The 20,738-nt window shown below is 33.5% G+C and overlaps 2 protein-coding genes across 3 annotated transcripts in view; one reads left to right on the forward strand and one right to left on the reverse strand.

The window, feature by feature from the left end:
- LOC129233468 (transcriptional coactivator YAP1-A-like) overlaps positions 1-4,070 on the forward strand; it is a 171,915-nt gene extending 167,845 nt beyond the window's left edge. The window contains exon 7 of the mRNA XM_054867492.1: positions 440-4,070. Within this exon, the coding sequence (XP_054723467.1) occupies positions 440-520 (81 nt within the window). The 3' untranslated portion in view covers positions 521-4,070. The remainder of the gene's footprint in view (positions 1-439) is intronic.
- A 3,378-nt stretch (positions 4,071-7,448) lies between these two features.
- Positions 7,449-20,738, reverse strand: part of LOC129233451 (ATP-binding cassette sub-family C member 4-like) — a 114,892-nt gene continuing 101,602 nt past the window's right edge. For both annotated transcript variants that reach the window (XM_054867486.1, XM_054867481.1), the window contains exons 21-27: positions 16,096-16,199; positions 15,765-15,962; positions 15,384-15,539; positions 13,130-13,219; positions 8,956-9,128; positions 8,524-8,629; positions 7,449-7,977 (exon numbers count right to left, since the gene is read on the reverse strand). In XM_054867486.1, coding sequence (XP_054723461.1) covers positions 7,660-7,977; positions 8,524-8,629; positions 8,956-9,128; positions 13,130-13,219; positions 15,384-15,539; positions 15,765-15,962; positions 16,096-16,199 — 1,145 coding nt within the window. In that variant the 3' untranslated portion in view covers positions 7,449-7,659. The remainder of the gene's footprint in view (positions 7,978-8,523; positions 8,630-8,955; positions 9,129-13,129; positions 13,220-15,383; positions 15,540-15,764; positions 15,963-16,095; positions 16,200-20,738) is intronic.

Genomic DNA, 20,738 nt, shown 5'->3' on the forward strand with positions numbered 1-20,738 from the left:
TTCTTCACGCTATATATACATTTTAATAAAAGCATTGTTGCGGAAAGTTGAGATGAAACACTGAATAATAATTTCAATGGAGGAAAGCCTTCGAAAAATAAGGATTTTGTGTCAAAACCTAACTGTCATAATTAATAGTTTTTAATTGATATCTCCGCTAATTATTATCGGAGGATTATGTTAAATAGCCAAACATGGGGAAGATTACGAATCCATCCATACCTGGTTCGATGGTCAGTTCACTGTCATTCGGGAGAAGAAGTTTGGACATACATAGGTACATACAGAGATACATACGCTCAGTTTTTAATTATATAAGATCTTCCTCCTAAAGTCCATACCTTTTTTTATTTTTATTGTGGTACTGTGTGATGAATAGTAATAATAACAATTAGTATTCGGTTAATTGAATAAAATATACTTCTTTTTTAATTAACAGGAAGAACTGAATGCTGACATACTTTCTGATGTTGAAGCTTTGTTATCTGCCAGTAAAGATAGTGTCTTGACTTGGCTCTGAATTCTGAAAAAGATCACAGAGTTGTGAAAGAAGACTAGTGACATTGTAACAACATGTGACTGTTTTGTGTATCGCTAGCCGGAGACTTTTCCACTGAGGATTGTTTTCGGATGCTCTTAGATGATGCCCAGTAAAAGTTTTCTTGGCTACTGTACATTTCTTTTCAGCTTCTTTTTTTTTTTAATTGGTAGTGGTTTAGTGATCAAAAGTTGTTAACTGAACTTTTTTATTATTGTTGTAATTATTGTTTCTTTCATATGTATTATTTTAAGTTAACCAAGGAAACTTTTACTAGATTTTTAGTCTTCCAAATAAAGAAGCATGAAGTGGATTAATTTTATGAATTAGTTTTGGGAGTGTTGTCTCTATGATCTTAACATAGAATTTACTTACAAAGAAATGGATGTTTTTAGAAATATTAATTTTATAAAATGTAATGACTCTATATTTGATGTTTTATCTAATATTTCATATTACATGCCTGAAACTATAAAATCTATGTTTGTTGCGTGATTTAAAAAAAAGAAGAAATGCAGTTGGTTATTGATATGTATTGATTTCGTCTGTATTTTGTTGCATAATTCATTACTTTTTTGAAATGCAGGAAAATTTTTAATCACATTTTTTGACTAATTTTTATTGTCTTTTACATTTTTAGAATGGAGAAATATACTCTTAGAGTTAGCTAAGAGTTGTTGTATCATATAGTTGTAATAAATTCATGAGTTGGTGGATAATTTTTGAAGTTGATGTTTCAGAAGTTCATTGAAGAATTCATTCACAATATTGTTAAAAGCATTTTTTTCTGTCTTCACTTAGTAACCATAGTTATTTGTACACTCATTGATTTAGTTACCCTAGATTAGATTTCTGTAAACTGTATCATAAATATATCATCTTGAATCAGGTTTAGGGAGAGAATTAAAAAAGAGTGGCTTGATTTGCATACTAAAATTATTGTTTTATCATGTAATTTACATTTCTTTAAAATTTAATTCAATACAATCAGTTTTTAATTCTTCTCTCAAACTTTCTGCAATTCAATAATCAACTGTAAATCTTTTTTATTATGCTATTTTATTTCTAAAATATGAAAAAAATTGCTTCTAGTTTGTAGAGAGTTCCCATAATGATCCATAAAATTTCACTTGCCATATTCATCTTTTTTTACTTGGAAGACTAAAAAATGAAAGGTGTCGGAAATCAGCAGTACGATCATTTGCTCATTGTCAAAAGCTACATGCCGTATCTTTGAGTATAAGTTCCACAATTTCATCTATACAGAGTCATCACGGTTTTGTGCTCAAAACTCAGTGCCTTGTTTTACTTTTCATACATGGCCACCGCTTTCATCCATCATGCATGTATTTTAGCACAAAAGTTCATCTATTTTGGATTCAATTTTGTAGCCATATTTTGTGACTAAATGACCTACCTTTAGTTGGTTTATTTGTTAAAAAATGTTTGTACTATTCTCGGTTGATTTTTAAACTAACTTTTACACTCAAACCTCCATATCTCGGACATTATTAGAACTCTAGAGACAGTTTTTGAGGTCTTTACAGTCATTTTCTCTTACTATGTCTTGAAAATCGGCTCTTTTCGAATATTTTTTAACAAGAAAAAATTAACTGAAATTATGTATATTTACTATTGAAACTATGCATGCTTTTTAAATGTGTTTTTGAGGCATGTTTTGTAGGTTACATTAAAAAAACTGCCATTAATTTCAAGCTTTCTTATGGTGCTTATAAATTAAAGTTGAAAATAAATAGCATGGATTTAAAATAACTCTTCTGGAATACCTCTTGTGGGAAGTATCAAGAGTAGTTATCTTTTCCTTCTGTGGTTCCTAAACATGGAGGTTTGACTGTACATTTCATCACAGATCTGTGTACAATAACCAAAACAAATCTTTTTTTTTTTTTTAATATAATGGTTACCAGCTGAATCTTGTGTAGAGTTTCAACAGACTTTTTAAATGTGATGTGTAAAAATTGTTTGTTATATTTTTAAAAGTTTAGATCATTGCATGAGAAATATTCCAAGTTGAATTTGAATTATGCTTTTACATTTACTGCTTTTCTTCAAGGAATTGTTTATTTTTTTAATGTCACAATTTGAGTTTTGATTTATTGCAGTGCAATAAAAATTAATCTTTGAAATAATTGGTTTATAGTGCACGCTAGCACCCGATTAGCACAGGCATCGGCATATAATGAAAGTTATATGAAGCAGGTTGCACTATTCAATATGAGGCAAATATCACTTTATTGCAGCAATTCCACATTGACTTTATACTTTAGGGCCTTTGGGAAGACATTTGGTCATACCGTTTGTGGTGACATTTTGAATCTTGCCACTTCAAGCATTCAAACTGACATTAAACTGAGTGGAAAATAACCACGCTGTTTTGTCTGAAAAATCCAAAAGACTTTCAATCAAAAATTTCCACTACTATTGAAACCACGTGAAAGAAACCCAAAACTGAAAGTCTACCAAACTTGATGACTTTGACATTGAAAATATGTAAAATGTTTTCTTCACATCATGCATTTAATATTGAAATTTTTATATTCTTAGCTTTTACATAACCTTACTCAATCAACTAGTACTTTAAACTAGCTCTACTATCTTATTAATAATTTAAAAAAACTAATCAAATAGTTTTTAATTATTATTGTTATTAGTGTTTAAAATAGTGGATTGTTTTACAACTTTTATTGAAAAATCACTTAAATATATATATATATTCCTACATTGATGTACTTATTATCTTTATTATTTCAAAACGATTTTGCCTCTAAAATTCATAGACTTACTACTTCTTGCTAACCTGCACTCTTTTCACTAGAGCTGACTCATGCAAGAAGCATTTGGTTAAGTCTAGATCCTATTTGCACAACTATTAACCAAGTAATCAAGTTTTCCCTCATTTTCTGCGATAAATTATACCGAATTTTAACTTTTTAAATTGCTTGAAGAAAAGCATTGAATGTATAGATTTCGATGAGTCGTTCATACATACATTTTTCATCTGTGATTTGTGTGCCTTTTTATATTCCATAAGATGTATTTTAAGAATCCTGAACAATCATAAAAGACAGATTGCAGTGCACAATGCAATATTTTCTTAATAGTGTTCACTATTTAATTATGAAAAGTTTATGAGCATTGCTATTATAAAATTTTATTGCTGTTTGCAAAGCTTGTTAAACGTTTGTTAAATTATATTACCAGTGTATACAACACACGTTTAAGCAATATTTTAAAGACAATTGAATTTTAAACTGAAATTTTACTGTATTTTTACTTGACCCCCCCCCCCCCGGAACTAATATGTTGTTTTTCATTGAAATATCTTAGCATACATTTTGCTATCAATCCACATTTCTAATCGTTTTATATATAATTTTTTTAACTTGATTTATTTAATAATTTTATCAGCTGTATCTGGTTATCATTTTAGATCATCTGTGGGAAAGAAACTGTATTTCCTGTACTATGCAAAAGTGCATCTTATTTACAATAAAATCAATCCATCAATGTGTATTTTTTTGCTGTGTAAATTTTATTCATTAAGTATCTTTATTAGTTATATTTCAGACAAACATTTTCCCGAATAAAGAAAAAAAAACAAGTAAAACAATGACCAAACGAACAGAAAGAAGAAGCTCTAGTTGATTCCTGTTTTATCGATTCTTATAATTAAGTAGCAACGTATTGAAATCAAATGATTTGGAAAGAATTTACACTGGTGGACAATTGCTAAGGGTGGATTGCAATGTGCTATGTAGCGCGTAAAAAAGTAAGTGTAATTCAATGTCAAGTGAAATAAACTAATGCCAAAACTCAGAAACATTGCAATGACGATAATTTATTGTGCTCTGAAATCCATAAGGCATTGAAAAGTGTTCAAAGGACGAAATGGTCATTTTGTGCTGGATACATAAAGTGAATAAATGTAGTTATTGCTCCCAGACGTTCCGGCGTACAATGTCCATATGGGATATGGCTACCATGGAGAGCGATGCAAGCTTCCACACGCCATGTGATGCTCTACACAACATTTTATGCAGTAGCTGTTGGGGTAATTTATCCCATTCTTCTGTCAGTCACGGACAGGAGCGGATACAGAAAAATCTTTTGGAGGGGGCCCGGGAAATTGAATAGCCCCCCCCCCCCACCACCACATACGATGTTTTCATGACTTTATTTTAAAATGTTTTTTAGGATCCCTTCAGGACAATGATCTACTTCTAAGTGCATAAACATTATGCATTATTAAACTTTGAATGTGGACGTAAAACATTGTTAACATTTTAAGCCAATTAAATACTAAACCCAATATAATGTCACCGAGATGCGATACAATGAGCGGATTTAAAAAGAATGTTGTCATTAAGATTATAACACGAGAGTAAGGTTATTCAATAAACTTATACCACATGTGAGTTTTTATAAATTAATTTATGTTTTAACTTTTAAATGTTATTTGATTAAGAAAATCATAGCTTCATAAATTTTATTGAAGAATTCAGGAACTATTTCTGTGAGAATTTCAAAGCATTTCTTTTGTTCTTAAAGCTATATATTACGATAATATATTGATATTACTTGCTGTATCCTTTAATATCATGGTCTTCTCAAGAAACTACCATATGATTTCTTTCATTTTGCATTTGCTGAAACAGACATCTATTATTTTGCAAATAGCTTCCTGGATCAGCACGCCTACACATTTTGAAAAAAATGTTAATTATTGATTCCATAAAAGAAGAATTAATGAACCCATTGTGATATCACGTTACCTTGAATTTCAAAATAGCGAGTTATACGTATTCTGCTATTCTGGGCTGACTTCAGTATCGCTTCTTTAGCAATCAAAAATGATTTTATTTAAAATATGCTCTGTGAGTTTTGTGTTCTTTTTAGTGAACTAAAAATGTTATAAAGAAGTCATTAAAAATAATGCACTATTTTTTTATTTCTTAGTTTCATTCTTCTTCAATTATTATCAAATTTTCTTCAATTATTAACTTTGATTATCAATTTGAGCGAGAAAAGTAAAACACGCAAAATTTTCGCCTGTGTAATACAATTCTATCCCCCTCTTCTCACCGAACATGGCAGTTATTTCAATCCCAACAATGGGAGTAGATACAGTATGTTTTCTCCTGTACTCCTACCTCCATGATCCCGAACTTATGCTAATTTAAATATTTCCTTGCTTTCCATTTTGTGGTTGCTAACGCTGTTATTGCCATCCGTCCTTAACAATTATCCACCAGTGTATAAAAAGAAGAAAAATGTTTCTGTAACTTAATAATTACACTTCTCCCTCTTAACTATTTTATAAAGAGAAGTATGTTAAATACTTGTAAATCCGTTTTGTTACACCAAAAAAAAGAAAAAACATGCATGCCTCCAATGCCACTTGTTTTAAGTGGCACAATAATTAGAATTTACAACCATCAATGGTAAAACATGAAGCTCATAAAATTAAATTCACAGATACAGTAGACCCTCATTTTACGCAGGGGTTACATTCCACGGAAATGCCACATTAATCAAAACCACGTAAATTAAGAATTAATAGGGGTTAGGTTCCATAGGTAAAAAAATACTTCTTTCTAGTGATGACTGATTTTATAATAAGTTTAATGTGTACTTATATCAATATATATGCGTAACATGCATAAAGAAAATATAAAATTAATTTAGTAATTATAAAAAGGAGCTGGCGATCTTTTGGCAGTCATTAGGAATTTTTCTCTGCAATTCTTTCACTGAGCATTAACGCATCCATAATCACTTTGTGTCATTTCCATGATAAAATCTTCCTTCAATAGCAAATCAGATCATTTGCTCTTGTCAAGGAATTGCTCAAAATTTTAAATGTGAATGTTTTTTGGTTGTGTGTCATCGATGTTGGCATCCTTGTTAGTTTTGTCTTCTAAAAGCTCTTCTTCCAGTGAGTTCTGAACTGTGTGAGTTAATAACTTTACATTTGGAAAGGCTCTGGAACCAATTGCATAAAATGTCTCCAGTGGCCCATGCTGTTTATTATGCGTAATCTGCAAAATCAGAAGTTTGGATTTTGATAGAGGAGAAAATTTCATCAGTTTTTATTGCCACATCCACGTAAAACTAAAATAAAATAAACATGTCATCTTTATACAAATACAAATACAAAAGTGGCGACCAGCAACAGGCTCTGGGCCCAGCTAGACTGGTCCTAGTCAATTTACAATCCCCAGTGAAGATCAATGGCCCTCTTAAAACTATCTACTCCCTTGCTCATTACCACCTCTTCCGGTAAACTGTTCCAAGGTTCCACTACCCTGCTATAATAATAATTTTTCCTAATATCCATGTTAGCCTGGGATTTAAATAGCTTAAAACAATGACCCCTTGTCCTGTTTTCAGTGCTAAACTTCAGCCCCGTAACATCTTTCATTTTAATAAATTTAAACAATTGAATCATGTCCCCTCGGTCTCTTCTTTGCTCAAGACTGTACATTTTTAACCTTCTAAGCCTGAAATCATAGTCTAAGTGAGAAAGTCCATTTATTAGCCTTGTAGCTCGCCTTTGAACCCTTTCCAATACATTAATGTCTTTCTTAAGATAAGGAGACCAAAACTGAACAGCATACTCCAAATGAGGTCTTACCAAACTTCTATATAAGGGCAGAAGAACTTCTTTGGATTTGTTTGAAATAGATCTATTGATAAACCCAAGTATCTTATTGGCCTTGTTACTAGCAATGCTGCACTGTTGGTTAAACTTTAAATCCTGACTTATTAAGACCCCCAGATCAGTAACTTTGTCTGCCTTTAATGGCATATAATCAAAACCGCGTAAAATAAACCTGCATAAAGCGAGGGTCTACTGTACATAATTTTTAAAATGATAATAGATCAAAAATTTCAAAAATAAAAATTTATTTTGTACATTGTATATGGACATCTACACATTTATGTACACTGCTTTGATCCTTTGTCTGCTAAATATTGGATTAACAGTTATTCAACTTCCAATACCACTCCCCAAGTATTCTTAAGAAAGTTGCAATATACCTACTATACAACTGTTTTTGAGATCGAAATGAAAAATGGTCCTGTGTATCACAAAAAGGCTATAAATAGGTCATCTCTGTTTTTTCATATACATCACTAATGACACCGTCCGGCACAGTAAGCGAAACACCATTGGATATCGTTCGTGGATACGGTCCTGAGCCATTCATTTCTACTATATCATTACCAGAACCACCAAAGACATTTGACTCTTTCTTGATATCCATGTTCTTTCGGTGTGCTGTTCTGGCGATTTCTCGAAGCTGCTGTGCCATTCCTGGACCAGTCATTTGTACCATATTTGAAAACAGGCTGTTACGATTCTGTAGCAAGGTATATGGCTCATCAAATTCTTTCACTTCACCAGCATCAAGAACCTACAAAAAGAAAAAAAAAGTTACTTATTGTGATTTACGTTAAAAATTGGAATTCCTACAAATAACTGGTGGTATTTGGTCTAATCGGGAGGGGAGATATCTCAGCGAATTTGGCAACAACTAATGTCAGCTTGCAGACTTTCTAGACAAAAAATCCATAAAAGTACTGGATGGCTAGACAGATTTTAATGGTATTGACAGAAACACAAGGCCAGTTAAGTCTGTATAAAATCCTACAGACAAAATCAACGTTGTACATTAAATAAATAATTCTGTTCTTCCTGTTTAGAACTGATATCATCTAAACAAGTGCAAGAAATCTAAAAATCTACCAATTAAAAAAAACGTGTGTAAATATAATAATTTGTACATGTATATCGCTGAACTTGCTATACTCTGAGAATTGGTTACAGTTACTGGATAAGACCTATTGTTGGATTCTTGGCCAATAGCCAAAGGGAAACAAAATCCAAATTGAGCCAGCGGGGGGTATATATATATATATATATATATACTTTTTAAAGTTATTAGAGAGATATAACTTACCAAAACTCTATCTGAATCCATGATGGTATGTAGCCTGTGAGCAATGGTTAGGACAGTGCAATGTGCAAAACGGACTCGGATAGTTTGCTGTATCAAACTATCCGTACTGAAATAGAAAATAAGGAACTTATTGTTATCTTATATCATAACTGTTTTTGTGGAATATATTTTATTTGCAAATACAACATATATCTAATTCATTGACATGTGAGATATAAAAGGAAATATTTAAGGACGTAATTTTCAAAATAAATCAATTCTGCTTTCAAATAAAATCTAGATACATTTAACGCTTATGTCCTTTTGTAAGATTTCAAAATATTTTTGTTCGGAAAAAGCAATCTTATGAGCTTTAAATAATTTCAAGCATAAAAAGCACAAACCGTTAAACATTACAACATTGCTAAATCTAAGAATACTAAATTTTCTTACTTGGGATCAACATTTGCCGTAGCTTCGTCCAATACTAGAATCCTATTCCTCCTCAGAATTGCTCTTGCAAGACATATGAGTTGCCTCTGTCCGACGCTAAAATTAGTTCCTCCTTCAGAAATTTCGGTATCCAACCCTGCGGGCATATCTTGGATTGCTTCTTTCAGATAGGCCTAAAAATCAAGCACATTTTTCTGAAATTTTTGTAACAACTGATTTCCAAGGAGGCTGTTGATATAGCAAGGGAATAACTTTTTATGAGAAAATATTATTTCTCCTTCTACTTTAAGCAGGGGTGAGTGTAAGCTATGTTTTTTAGCATTGGTCTTTTTATCAACATCAGTAACTATTCACTCTTTTTTTTTATTTGGAGCATTTTGCTTTTTGTACTAATAAGAGAATATCAGTGACCAAAACCATCGTTCAGTGAAATCCATTTATGTATTATATAAAAATACTGCTTTTTCTTTAAAATTATTTTGCTTTTAATTAATTATCCAAGAAAAAGTGTTAGTTTTTATATTTTCTTATATAAGAGGAAAAGTCAGGATCGATTGTATATTTTGCCAACTTTTCATTTAGTACATTTTGTTTGAAATTATTTTGTTTGAAATTGATCACTAAGCTTGCGTTCGACATGGGCGGATTTATGGGGGGACAGAGGGGGGGCAATGCACCCCCAGTTTTGGGAAGACTATGTAATAACACATCTTCCAAAATCTTAAAACAAAAAAAAATCATGACTTTTTCTTTTTTGAATAGTTTAATGAAAATGAAGAGAAAAGCGAATGTCGTTTTCTGATGGGAGAAAAAAAAAGGGGGGCGGGAACGAACATTTAATACAAATAGTACAGCTGTCACTAGGGTGCTGAAAATGTGTCTAAATTCACTATTTTGGACTGGAAACCATTTGGGCAAGTATATGAATGAAAATATAGGCTAAACGAGCAATTTGTTTAGCCTATATTTATTATTAAGCTGCAACACTTATAATAATTGACGATTATTTTAACAAATTAGAACCTAAAGCAAAGGGGAAAAAACTCCCTCCCCCCATTCGCGCTAACAGAACGATCTACTCGTTATGATTTGTGTCCACATTTCCAGTATATTTGTGCCTAATATTTATGTTCTTAGTAGATTAATTGGCCTTTTGAGAAATTCTAAAAAACATACTTTTGTTTTCCTTCTTGAGAGAAAAAATAAATACTATTGCAAACTGAATAAATTTCAGTTATCTGAGTGTTCTGATTAAATGAATCTTTTTACTTAGAAGGAGAGTACAATTTTACTTACTTTATAAATACTGTTTAAAGGTAAGGTAAGTCATAATCAAAGTCTAAGTGAATCAGTCCTTGTCATTATTGAAAACTTAATGATTGAGTCATCAAAAGTTTTGAAAAATTTGCTGAAATTTTATAAAAGTCTATAAAAACCTAACAAAGATTTGTAAAATCGTAAAAATCCTTTAACCGTAAAAACTGACAAATTTTCGTAAAAATTACAAAAAATCTGCAGGTAAGAGTGAATTACAAACAGGGCCGAATTTGCCTATAAGATAAACTATTGCTTAGGGCCCTTTCTTTGAAGTGGATCCCTAACTCCCAAAAAAATTCATGATTCGTCCCTTAAAGAATGGAAATTGCTTGAAAAAACTAATTTCATTTTTAAGTGCTTGAAAACCTTGAATATTTGGAAACGTGAGGCTGCAAACCTTAAATTTCAAATTTCCTAACAAATGGTAGAGGGGGAGGAATGCCAAAATATGTCAAATTCAGCTCCTTGCTACATCCTGTATTAAAAATGTAAAAATTATGGTTCTCACGTTTGTAATATATTTTTTGAAATAAATTTTTGTGACTCACATGTTTCATATTTTGCTATTTATTCAATCCCGAATGCAGTATTTTGAAAATTCTTTTGTATTGATTGCTTTTATCTTACTACTTCTGCATATTGTCCATCTGTTTAGCATGGAAAAAATACACGCTACTTCTATTTCTTTTCGTTTTCTGCCCCGCTTGCAACTGAAGAAAAGTTGTTGTCATGAGAAGATCTATGGCTTCTTTTTTCTTTTAAATTTAAAATAGCTATTTCTTAAGAAGTTAGAACAGGACTGTAAAAATTTATTATCAAAAACTAAAATATCAAACTGGAAAGTACAAATGAAGTGCGTTAAATAATTTTATTTATTCTAGAGTCCTTGAAAATAATTAGATAAGTCTTTGAAAATCCTAAGCAAAGTGGGCTCCAATTACTTCTACACCATATTGTTAATCTGTTTAGCCAGGGAAAAAAAAATGATACACTACCTCTCTTCCTTTTCGTTTTCTGCACTACTTATAATTAAAAAAAGGTTGTTGTAATGAGAAATCTATAGTTTACTTTTTCTTTCAAACTTAAAATGGCTGTTTCTTACAAAGTTTGAACAATACTGTACAACTGCATAATCTGGTTATTAATTTCTATGTCTATCCAATTAACCTTTATAAGGCTTCAAAATGCAGATTTTTATATCCATTTTACAAAATTTCCCTCGGAGGAGAAACCCCCACCCCCTAAAATGAGATATTCTATTTCCCACTTAAAAGGGAGCCCTGCGCCAATCTCGATACCAGCTCCCTCTCTTAAGGTCAATTCAAAAAGGACAGCATGAAAACACACATTAATGAAAACGACACACAAAAAAGTAAAGCATGGGTTTATGCATCATAGGAAACAGACAAAACATGGGGGTGGGGGCAATAAAAATGTTGCTCAAAAGAAAAAAAAATCCTGCCCCCCCCCCCCCGGGAAGAGAATCTGTTTCCTTTCATAACATGAGTTTTATACGTCTAATAATCATTTACTTGTGGTTTTGCAGAATTTTGTGAAAGAATAAAACTTCTGTGTAATATTCATGACATCAAACAGAGTAAAATTCACATAAATTGGTTTTTGAAACTAAATTACTATAGTGACGAACGTAACATTTTTGCAACCTTAAATTTGTAACATGAAAATCAGCTGTCATTTTCTCTAAAGTTTAGGTAGATATTATTCTAAAAACAATGCAATGCGTTATTTTCATTCTCATTTTCCATGCAGAATAATATTCAGTTTGCTTGTAATGTGACAGATATGAATATTTCTTCAAAATATGACGTGTGATGAATGTAACAGTAAAAGATTTAACTCTGAAGTTACGTTTGTCACGGTTACTGAAGTCTATTTCAGAAATCGACAGGTTTAGTTTTGAACTGATACTTTGTCTTAAAATTAACACTTCTATCAACAAATTTTCACCATGGATTAAACAAATTCTTTTTTATTGGCTTTGTGCAAAATTAACTTTTTTCTCCTGTGTTTTGAAGTGAAATGTTTTATGCAAGAGCTTTGAATTTTTGATCACCAAACTTTTTGTGTGACGGAAATGACATAGTTTTTTTATAATTGCTGCCAAAAATAATGAAAAATGATACTATTTATAAATTTAGTTTTGGTTGTAAAATTAACAATTTAATTTCAAGGCAAACTTAAGTATATTTTGTATCGAACTAAATGTTTACAAGATGCAGTGTGTTTCAAGCAATTACATTCCTCAGAATCAATTTGTTACATTCGTCACACTAACTAATTGTTTAAATAATTTAATGAAAATTTATTATTTTAAATGCATTCTAGGTAGCTCTTGGGAAGTGGATAAGGCAAAATTTTTCTTTTTATAATCCTATAAAAAGTGTGGAAGAGAAAATACGACGTTTTGTGACGAACGAAACAGGCTGTTCAACACATAATTCAAATTAGACTCAACGAGGAAAAAAAATAAATTGCATGAAAGAAATCAAACTGTAATCTCAAAATATAAGCAATAACTGAAAAAAAAGTATTTACATAAAATTTATGCTTAAAAAATTACAGGTCGCATTTCTTGAATGTTTTATAGTTAAAATTTACATGTTGTTCTTGAAGATCTTCAAGCAGTAATCAGGGCATCCAGCTTGAAAAATGAATTAAGAATGTTATCTATAAAGTTATGTATAACACATTAATGTTGATTGAGTTTGAAATTTTGGCCTACAGGTTGATGTTTTCGTGGAATGACCTTATAGTGATATGATTAAGTTTTTAATAAAGAGTGAAATTTAATGCACTTTAGTGAGATGTGGATAGAGAAACTGGATACAAATCTTACCTCATCTAAGGCTTGCCATAGTTCAACATCGTTATGTTCTTGGAATGGATCTAAATTTCTTCGCACTGGCCCCGTAAATAAAACAGGATCCTAATTAATATAAATTTCAGAAAAAGTTTAAAACAGTCATTTTGGTGTTTTTTAATGTCCAGAAATATAAAAATCATGGTACAAAAAGTGAGCAAATTACAAAAAAGAAAAAAACTGACTCAAAATATGTTTAATTTTTCAAGCTACACAAAGACAAGAACAGATGTCTGGTCATCCCTCCCTTTATTTTCAACATTATATGCATTATGTTAGTCTTAAGAGTCATAAACGTTGGCAGAACACCAGTCGTGTCGTAACACAGCTAAATTCAACATCATGTTCTCGTAGATGAAGGTAGTTTTTGGCTGCTCTACTGGCGGAGTTTTGGGTATTCAGAGATGTTATGATGCAACACATACAAATTCCAATGTGACGACCAGCAAAAGTCTCTGAGCTTAGCTAAGCTAGTCCTAGTCTATTAGTCTCCAATGAAGACCAATGCGCCCCTTGAAGTTATCTACTCTCTTGTTTATTACAGCCTCTTAAGGAAAGCTGTTCCAAGAAACCACAACTCTACTAATGTAGCAATTTTTGCTAATTTGCAGACTAGCCTAAAATTCACAAATACAAATGTGACGACCAGAAACAGGCTCTGCGCCCAGAAAGGCTGATTAGTCCCAAATGAAGGTCAATAGTCTTCTTAAAGCTATCTACCCCTTGCTCATTAAAGTTTCTTCCGGAAAGCTGTTCCAAGTGCCTACAACCCTACTAAAGTAATAATTTTCCCTGATTTCTAAATTAGCCTGAGATAAACAATGACACCTCCTGCTTTCCATGCAAAAATTTAACCCACTAACATCTTTTATTGTAATAAATTTAAACAACTGCATCACATGCCGCCCCTCCTCTCGACTCTCCTTTGCTCCAGGCTATACACATTAAACCTTTTAAGCTTGGTATCACATTTTAAATCTGAAAGTCTCCTTCCTAGCCTAGAAGCCCTTCTTTGAACCTTTTCTAATAAACAAATATTTTTCTTGAGATAAGCAGACCATAACTAAACAGCATATTCCAAACAAGGTCTTACCAAACTTCTATGTAAAAGCAGAATAACCTTTTTAGATTTGTTTGAAATAAATCGATTTATAAACGCAAGAATTCTGTTGGCTCTGTTACTTGAAATGCTACACTGTTTACTAAACTTGAAGTCTTGATTTATTGAGACACAATGATCAATAACATCTTCTGCATGACCAATGATTGAACCCTGTAAATAATAATTTGTACGCTTATTTCCATGACCTAAATGTAGCACTTGGCATTTGCCAACATTGCCGTTTGAAGTGTTTTACTTGTTCTTTATTTTTTACCATCCCCATAACTTTGACGTCAAAACAATGCATGTTTCCAGAAATATTTTTATGAATATCATTCATAAAAATATTAAACAAAAGAAGCCCTAAAACTGATCCCCAAGGAACCCCACTCAAGGCATAACTCCTAGTAGAATGATGATAGGGTATGAGAGTTGTGGGTGTGTAAGCTGCAAAAAAACAGTCGATCGAGTTTAAAAGGTAGTTGCTATGTAGCCTTTAAGTAAAGAGTTACGTTTTCATCGCTCTAAAAAGCATGCTTTTAAAAGGTGATCAACTGCCGTGGCTTAAAATCAAGCTTGATCTTGACAAAAAAAAAAGCAATATTATGGTATCAAGGATAACTGGAAGCCTGTGGAGAAGATGCATTACCGTATAGGACAATTGCACGACGGGTTAAAGCGTCTCATTTGGGACTGAATGAGACTGCGAATTTGCAACGCACCATCCGACCCTCTATTTCTCAAGATCAGATTCACATCCTGGCCGTCGCCGTCGATGGACTCGCAGGGAATTATCCTTAGAACTTAGTCTCACTAATCATCCCTGAGCATTAGAACGTTTGGTCGCTGACACCAACCATCAACACTTTGCCAGTGATCTCCAACATTTGGCAAAAGGTCATAAGCTTTGCTGGTGATTACGCAGAAGTAATGCAATTATACTTGCCAGTTCATTAAAAATTGATTTATACCTCTGATACCATTATTTCAATTACTACCCTCGTATAATGTTCTCTTTTAATCTTTGAATGAGAAGAAACCCGACAGTTTGTATGCTTAACTCGAGTTTTACCTCTTCATTGTCTCTCCTTCCCTCTTCAAAATTTTAGTTTATTAGAATGTACTTACCTGTGGAATGATGGAAATTTTTTTGCGTAAATCGTGCAATCCAATATCTTTTGTGCAGACACCATCAATTTTAACTACACCATCTGGTTCTGTCATTCGGAACAAAGTAGCTATCATCGAACTCTTTCCTGCTCCGGTCCTTCCAACAATACCAATCTGAAAAGAAAAAGATTGCTTATAAAATGCATAACACGAGAGAAATATAGGATCCCGCCTTAATAGGTCCTTGTTGGAAGCGTCAAAATCATCGAATTCGTAGGAAATGGGGAGGGTAGTACCATACGAACTTAGGTGAAAGTCCGATGTAAACTGTGGGGTTTATTTCAAAAACATGATTTCTCTGCTTTATTTAGATAACTTTACTTTTGTAAAATGTATTACCTTTTCTTCAGGATATATCTCAAAATTGAGATTCTTTAAAACAGGTGGTTCGTCCGGTGTGTACTTGAGACTAACATCTTGGTAAGCGATGTATCCCTTGCTTGGCCAACCTTTTGGAGGTTTCTTGTCTTTCTCACTTTCCAGTTCGGCCTCAGGGTCTAAATTACTGTATTCAATAACACGCTCCACGGATGTCATCTGCAAAAAAGTTAGTTTGTATTGTACATATATATAGGGTCAGATTAAAGCTGGGCACATGGGGCATTGACCAAAGGCACTAAAATTTAGACCCCTTTTTTTGCATTGTAACGAAAAAAATCAGACGCCATACCTGACTTTCTACTTCAGCAGATTGTCGAACACCCCATTGAAAGCTGCCGCTTAGTTGAAGGGCTGAAGCTATGGCCAAACCGGCCTTGCTAGCATATGAAGGATCTAGAGAGACAATAACTGTTATTTTTCATTCGTCAACAACAGTCAAAATTAATTATGCAGAGATGTGTGTCAATGTTAATCATTAATTTAGAAAACAAGAATATTTCTTGAAAGGTACACAGTTGGTACTTGTTGAAAGGTACACAGACAGACTAACAGTGTATCAAAATTTAATATCTAAATGAACCTAGTTCTCTACGTGGTTCAACGCAAACCTGCAGTAAGTTTGATGCAACCAAAATGGAAATTTGTTGAAATCAAAAAACTAGCATGGGCATATTAATTTAGATTAAAGTTTTCACTCAAAGAACTTACTAAACGAAAAGTGAGTTAAGTTCAGTCTTCTCACGACTTTCTGGTTTTGCGGGGAGTCTCCATTCTAGCCTTAAAATAGATATTTGTTGTATTTTCTTGAGTTTGTGCTTTATTTACGCTGGTTTATCACTTTAGCTAAAGACCTTACCTGTATATTAAAAGAAAGAGAAATAAGAGGTAAAGACCTCTATAATGTTTTTAGGACAGTTGAGAGAAAACAAAGAATAATTCAGTTACTATAAATGTCTCAGTAAGCAGTATTAATTAGGAAGTTTAACAGATAATCTATTGAGTGTAAAAAAAAGTATTCAATAAAGCGTAGTTAGTAAGCAAAATATATTTAACTATCGATATACACTGGTGTGCAAAAATTAAGGACAAGACGGTTTTTTCAATATAACTTTGTACAAAAGCTTTCCAAATCAACACATTTAATACCGTAAGATCCCCAATACGTAAGGACATGTGTAATGTAAGCAACACTTACTAAAAGAGAAATCAGAGGGATAAAAAGAAGCTTTATTGAAAAAGTAGCATGGAGCGCAATGCGACTGAAGGGCGAAACATCCCTGTGATGGGTGTCCAGCAAGAAACATCCGGTCTTTAGTAGGGGATATGATCTCCCCCGACTGCTAGGAAGGTTTCACAGCGTCTGCCCATGCTGAGAATGAGGGTGTCAATGAGTTGTTGAGGCATTGCTGCCCATTCATCTTGCAGCGCCAATCGAAGCTCCCGACTCGTTACTGGTGGTAAGGTACGAGCTGCCAAGCGTCTGCCTAGAAAACCCCATACATGCTCGATGGGATCGAGATCCGGAGATCGTGCCGGCCAATCCATACGTTCAATATCCTCACTCTCTAAGAGCTGTTCGGCAGCTACTGTGCGATGACATGGTGCATTGTCGTCTAATGAAAAGGAACTGCGGACCTATAGCGCCTCTAAAAAGACGCACATATGGAAGAAGAATCTCGTTACAATAACGGGCCCCGTTGACTGAACCTGCGTCGAAGATGTGAAGGTCTGTACGACTACCAAGCATGATGCCTCCCCAAACGAGAACACCGCGACCTCCATACCTGTCCCTTTCAATGATGTTCGAGGGATGATTGCGGCTTCCCCGCTCTCTCCAGATGAGTATGCGATGAGAATCGCTACTCAGACTGAATCTGCTCTCATCTGTAAAGAGTACTCGTCCCCATTCATTGTCTCTCCGATTCCGGTCTTCCCGGCACCACAGAGAACGCCTTCTCCGATGGGCAGGCGTTAGAGGTACACACCCTATAGGGCATCGTGAAGCGATATCGGTCGTCCAGTCGCCTGTGTCGTTTGTCTAGCGATTTCTCCCGCTGTCTGCCGCCTGTAAGACAATATATCGGTCATCTGCGGATGTGGTTCCTCGTGGAGGACCACTACTGAACCCCTGGATAGCTGTTCCTGTAGTTTTAAATTGCCTCAAAAGTCGTGAAACGACGCTTTGAGCAATTCCGAACTCTGCAGCCACACTTGTCACACTGCATTCTTCCTCCAACTTCCCAATGATTCGACCTCGGGTAAAAGCATCCAGATGTCGTCTAACAGATTGATTATTCGCCATTTCTCGCTGAGGCAGCAACTCGGTGTGATTTTAACTGCTATACGGCGTGCAATCTCTTTGCCAGAACTACTGATCTTACACTGACAACATACTTTATACTACTCAGACACTCCCCCATTACGTCTGCCTGCATATCTGTGCATGTTCTACCGTACATCACCTTACTTAATCTCCTGATTGGCCTTTCTGTCCGCTCTGCCTCTTCGTTCAGCTGATTTGCTAATTTTTCGACTTCGTCCTTAATTTTTGCACACCAGTGTAGTTTTGCTGTTAGCCGACAGCACTCACCCCCCGCCCCCCCCCCCCCCAAAAAAAAAATCCGTTCTGATCTTGTGTCTGCTGGCAACTAAAACAAATGAGATCTGCGTTTCATTTAGAAAGTAAACGGTTTTCTTTTGGTATAGACGAAGCCATCAGATGTAGTTTTGTGCAGTGGCGTAGCTAGACCCGACTTTCGGGGGGGGTTACTTCTTTTATATATATATATATATATATATATATATATATATATATATATATATATATATATATATATGTATAATCGCTTGGAATTTTTCCTTTTCTTTTTTTTTTTTCTTTCTCTTCTCTCTTCTTTTTCTCCTTTTTTTTTGAGACTAACTTTTCGGGGGGGGTTTTGTCCCCAAAACCCCCCCCTTAGCTACGCCCCTGGTTTTGTGCAGAGCATTTTAACCCTCTGCAGAGGTTTAAATATAAACAGTAAACTCTTGACTATCCGCGGGTCGGATTATCCGCTCAAAAAAAAAAAAAAAAAAAACTATGTTAACTGAGTATTGATAAATGTACACATTTTCACTTAACGAGTGAAAAATTATATTTCTAGACATTCCTATTTCTTTCTAAGGCCCCTATATATCCGAGCCGGCGCACAGTGGAGTATTTGACTGAAAATCCTGGCCAAAAGTCCAAAATTAAAAATTTACCCGATTTTTATGAAAATTTATTCCATGATAGTTGACTAACTGGTGCATCGATCGGCACCTGTTTTGGAAACTTGAGTCACATACAATTGCTCATAGCCTCAGTGAAAGATGAGATTTCTATAAGAATTTTCGCTTTTTTGTTACGTTTCAGCTTAATTATTACGTTTCAATGTAGATTTTTTTGTGGCTCTCTAAATGAATGGAATTGAACCAAACCAATTTTACGTTACAAAGAAATGTCAGGGCTTAGTGCTAATTATAAATCAAAGTAAATATTTTTATTTTCTTTTAGTGAAAAAAATAAAGAAAACTTGGTACGTGAGATTTTTAAAGGCTTTTCGCCTTAATTTATAACTAGCGAAAGCTTTTTAAATGGGTGTCGGGTTTGGTCGGGCTGTTTTGAAAGTTGCATCGTATTTGGCAAAGTCTCTAGTGCTAATTTCAGCAAAAAAATCTTCCGCCTACAACTGCCCTTTTTTTAAATGATTTTTTTAAAAAAAAGTGCATAATCCGATCTTTTTGTGACAAGTCATGATTTTAAACTGAATTTACCTACAAAGATTTAATAAATTTGCAAAAAAGTTATCATAAGTACTACTGAATGAAAATATCGACATATTTGAGCGCACAAACAACAATAAAATTCCAGACACGAGTTTCATGGTTATGAGAAACCGCTTCATCAATGTGTAAAGATGTAAGTTATGGAATGAGAATCATCCAATTAATTTCGAAAACGCTTACCTTTATGCATCGCTAAAGAGATTCACTGCACCCCTAAAACATGTGTTTGCGTTCAGTTATGTTAATTTTCTCATGTACGTTAATAAGTTAATAAATTAAATTATTTTGTGATCTCGCTAAGAAAATTTGCTCTTCCTTAAAATTGAGATAGATTTTAGATAAAATAAATAAATATTTATATTTTTTCAGATCATTGCTGCAAATAATGTGCCGGGGGACGGGGTCTTTCCCCCTTATACGTAGCAAAAGGGGGGAAATACCCCCCCCCCCCCCACTTGCTAGCGTTAGGAGACAATTGTAATTGTCTCCTAACGTTCCTACGCTAGCGAGCTATCCATATTTAAGACATTTTACCTACTCATTGTGAAATTAAAGTTATATAAAATTTTAGTTCCAAATTTGTTCGTACAATTTTTAGCGGGACACATCACACGATGTAAAACTAAGGATCGACCCAAGGTACGAGTACAATATATACAATTCAAAAACAAAGAGCTTTTGAATATCCATTTTCGAGTGTTTTTACAGTTATAATATCCTAGTTCATTTATTTATCTATTTTTTTTTCAATAGAAAAAAGGTTCTTTGTAACCCCGAAACACTTGTCTTTAATTCTTTTTGTGCATGATTAACTCAGGGTTTTAAATATTGAAACCAAACGAAAAGAATAAAATTGATTATTTTTTTGGTTTCAAATTAGTGTTTTGTACAGAATACTAGGATTTTTTTAACCGCTTTTTGCTCTTTCCCCCCCTCGAACAGTGCACTTAATTACATATCTTCAAAGGAAAACAGCAATTCGCATCGAACATGTTTACTTATCACTTTTCTAAGCATTATTGGCAAAGAGCCAACCGTGGCATTCATTTCGGATCGAGTGAAAATTATTGAAAATTTTTATTTCAACTCATTGAAGAAAAATTCATTATAAATCAGTGAAAGAAC

The sequence above is a fragment of the Uloborus diversus genome, chromosome 1 (genome assembly GCF_026930045.1).
Source record: "Uloborus diversus isolate 005 chromosome 1, Udiv.v.3.1, whole genome shotgun sequence".
In the NCBI taxonomy this organism is placed as follows: domain Eukaryota; kingdom Metazoa; phylum Arthropoda; class Arachnida; order Araneae; family Uloboridae; genus Uloborus; species Uloborus diversus.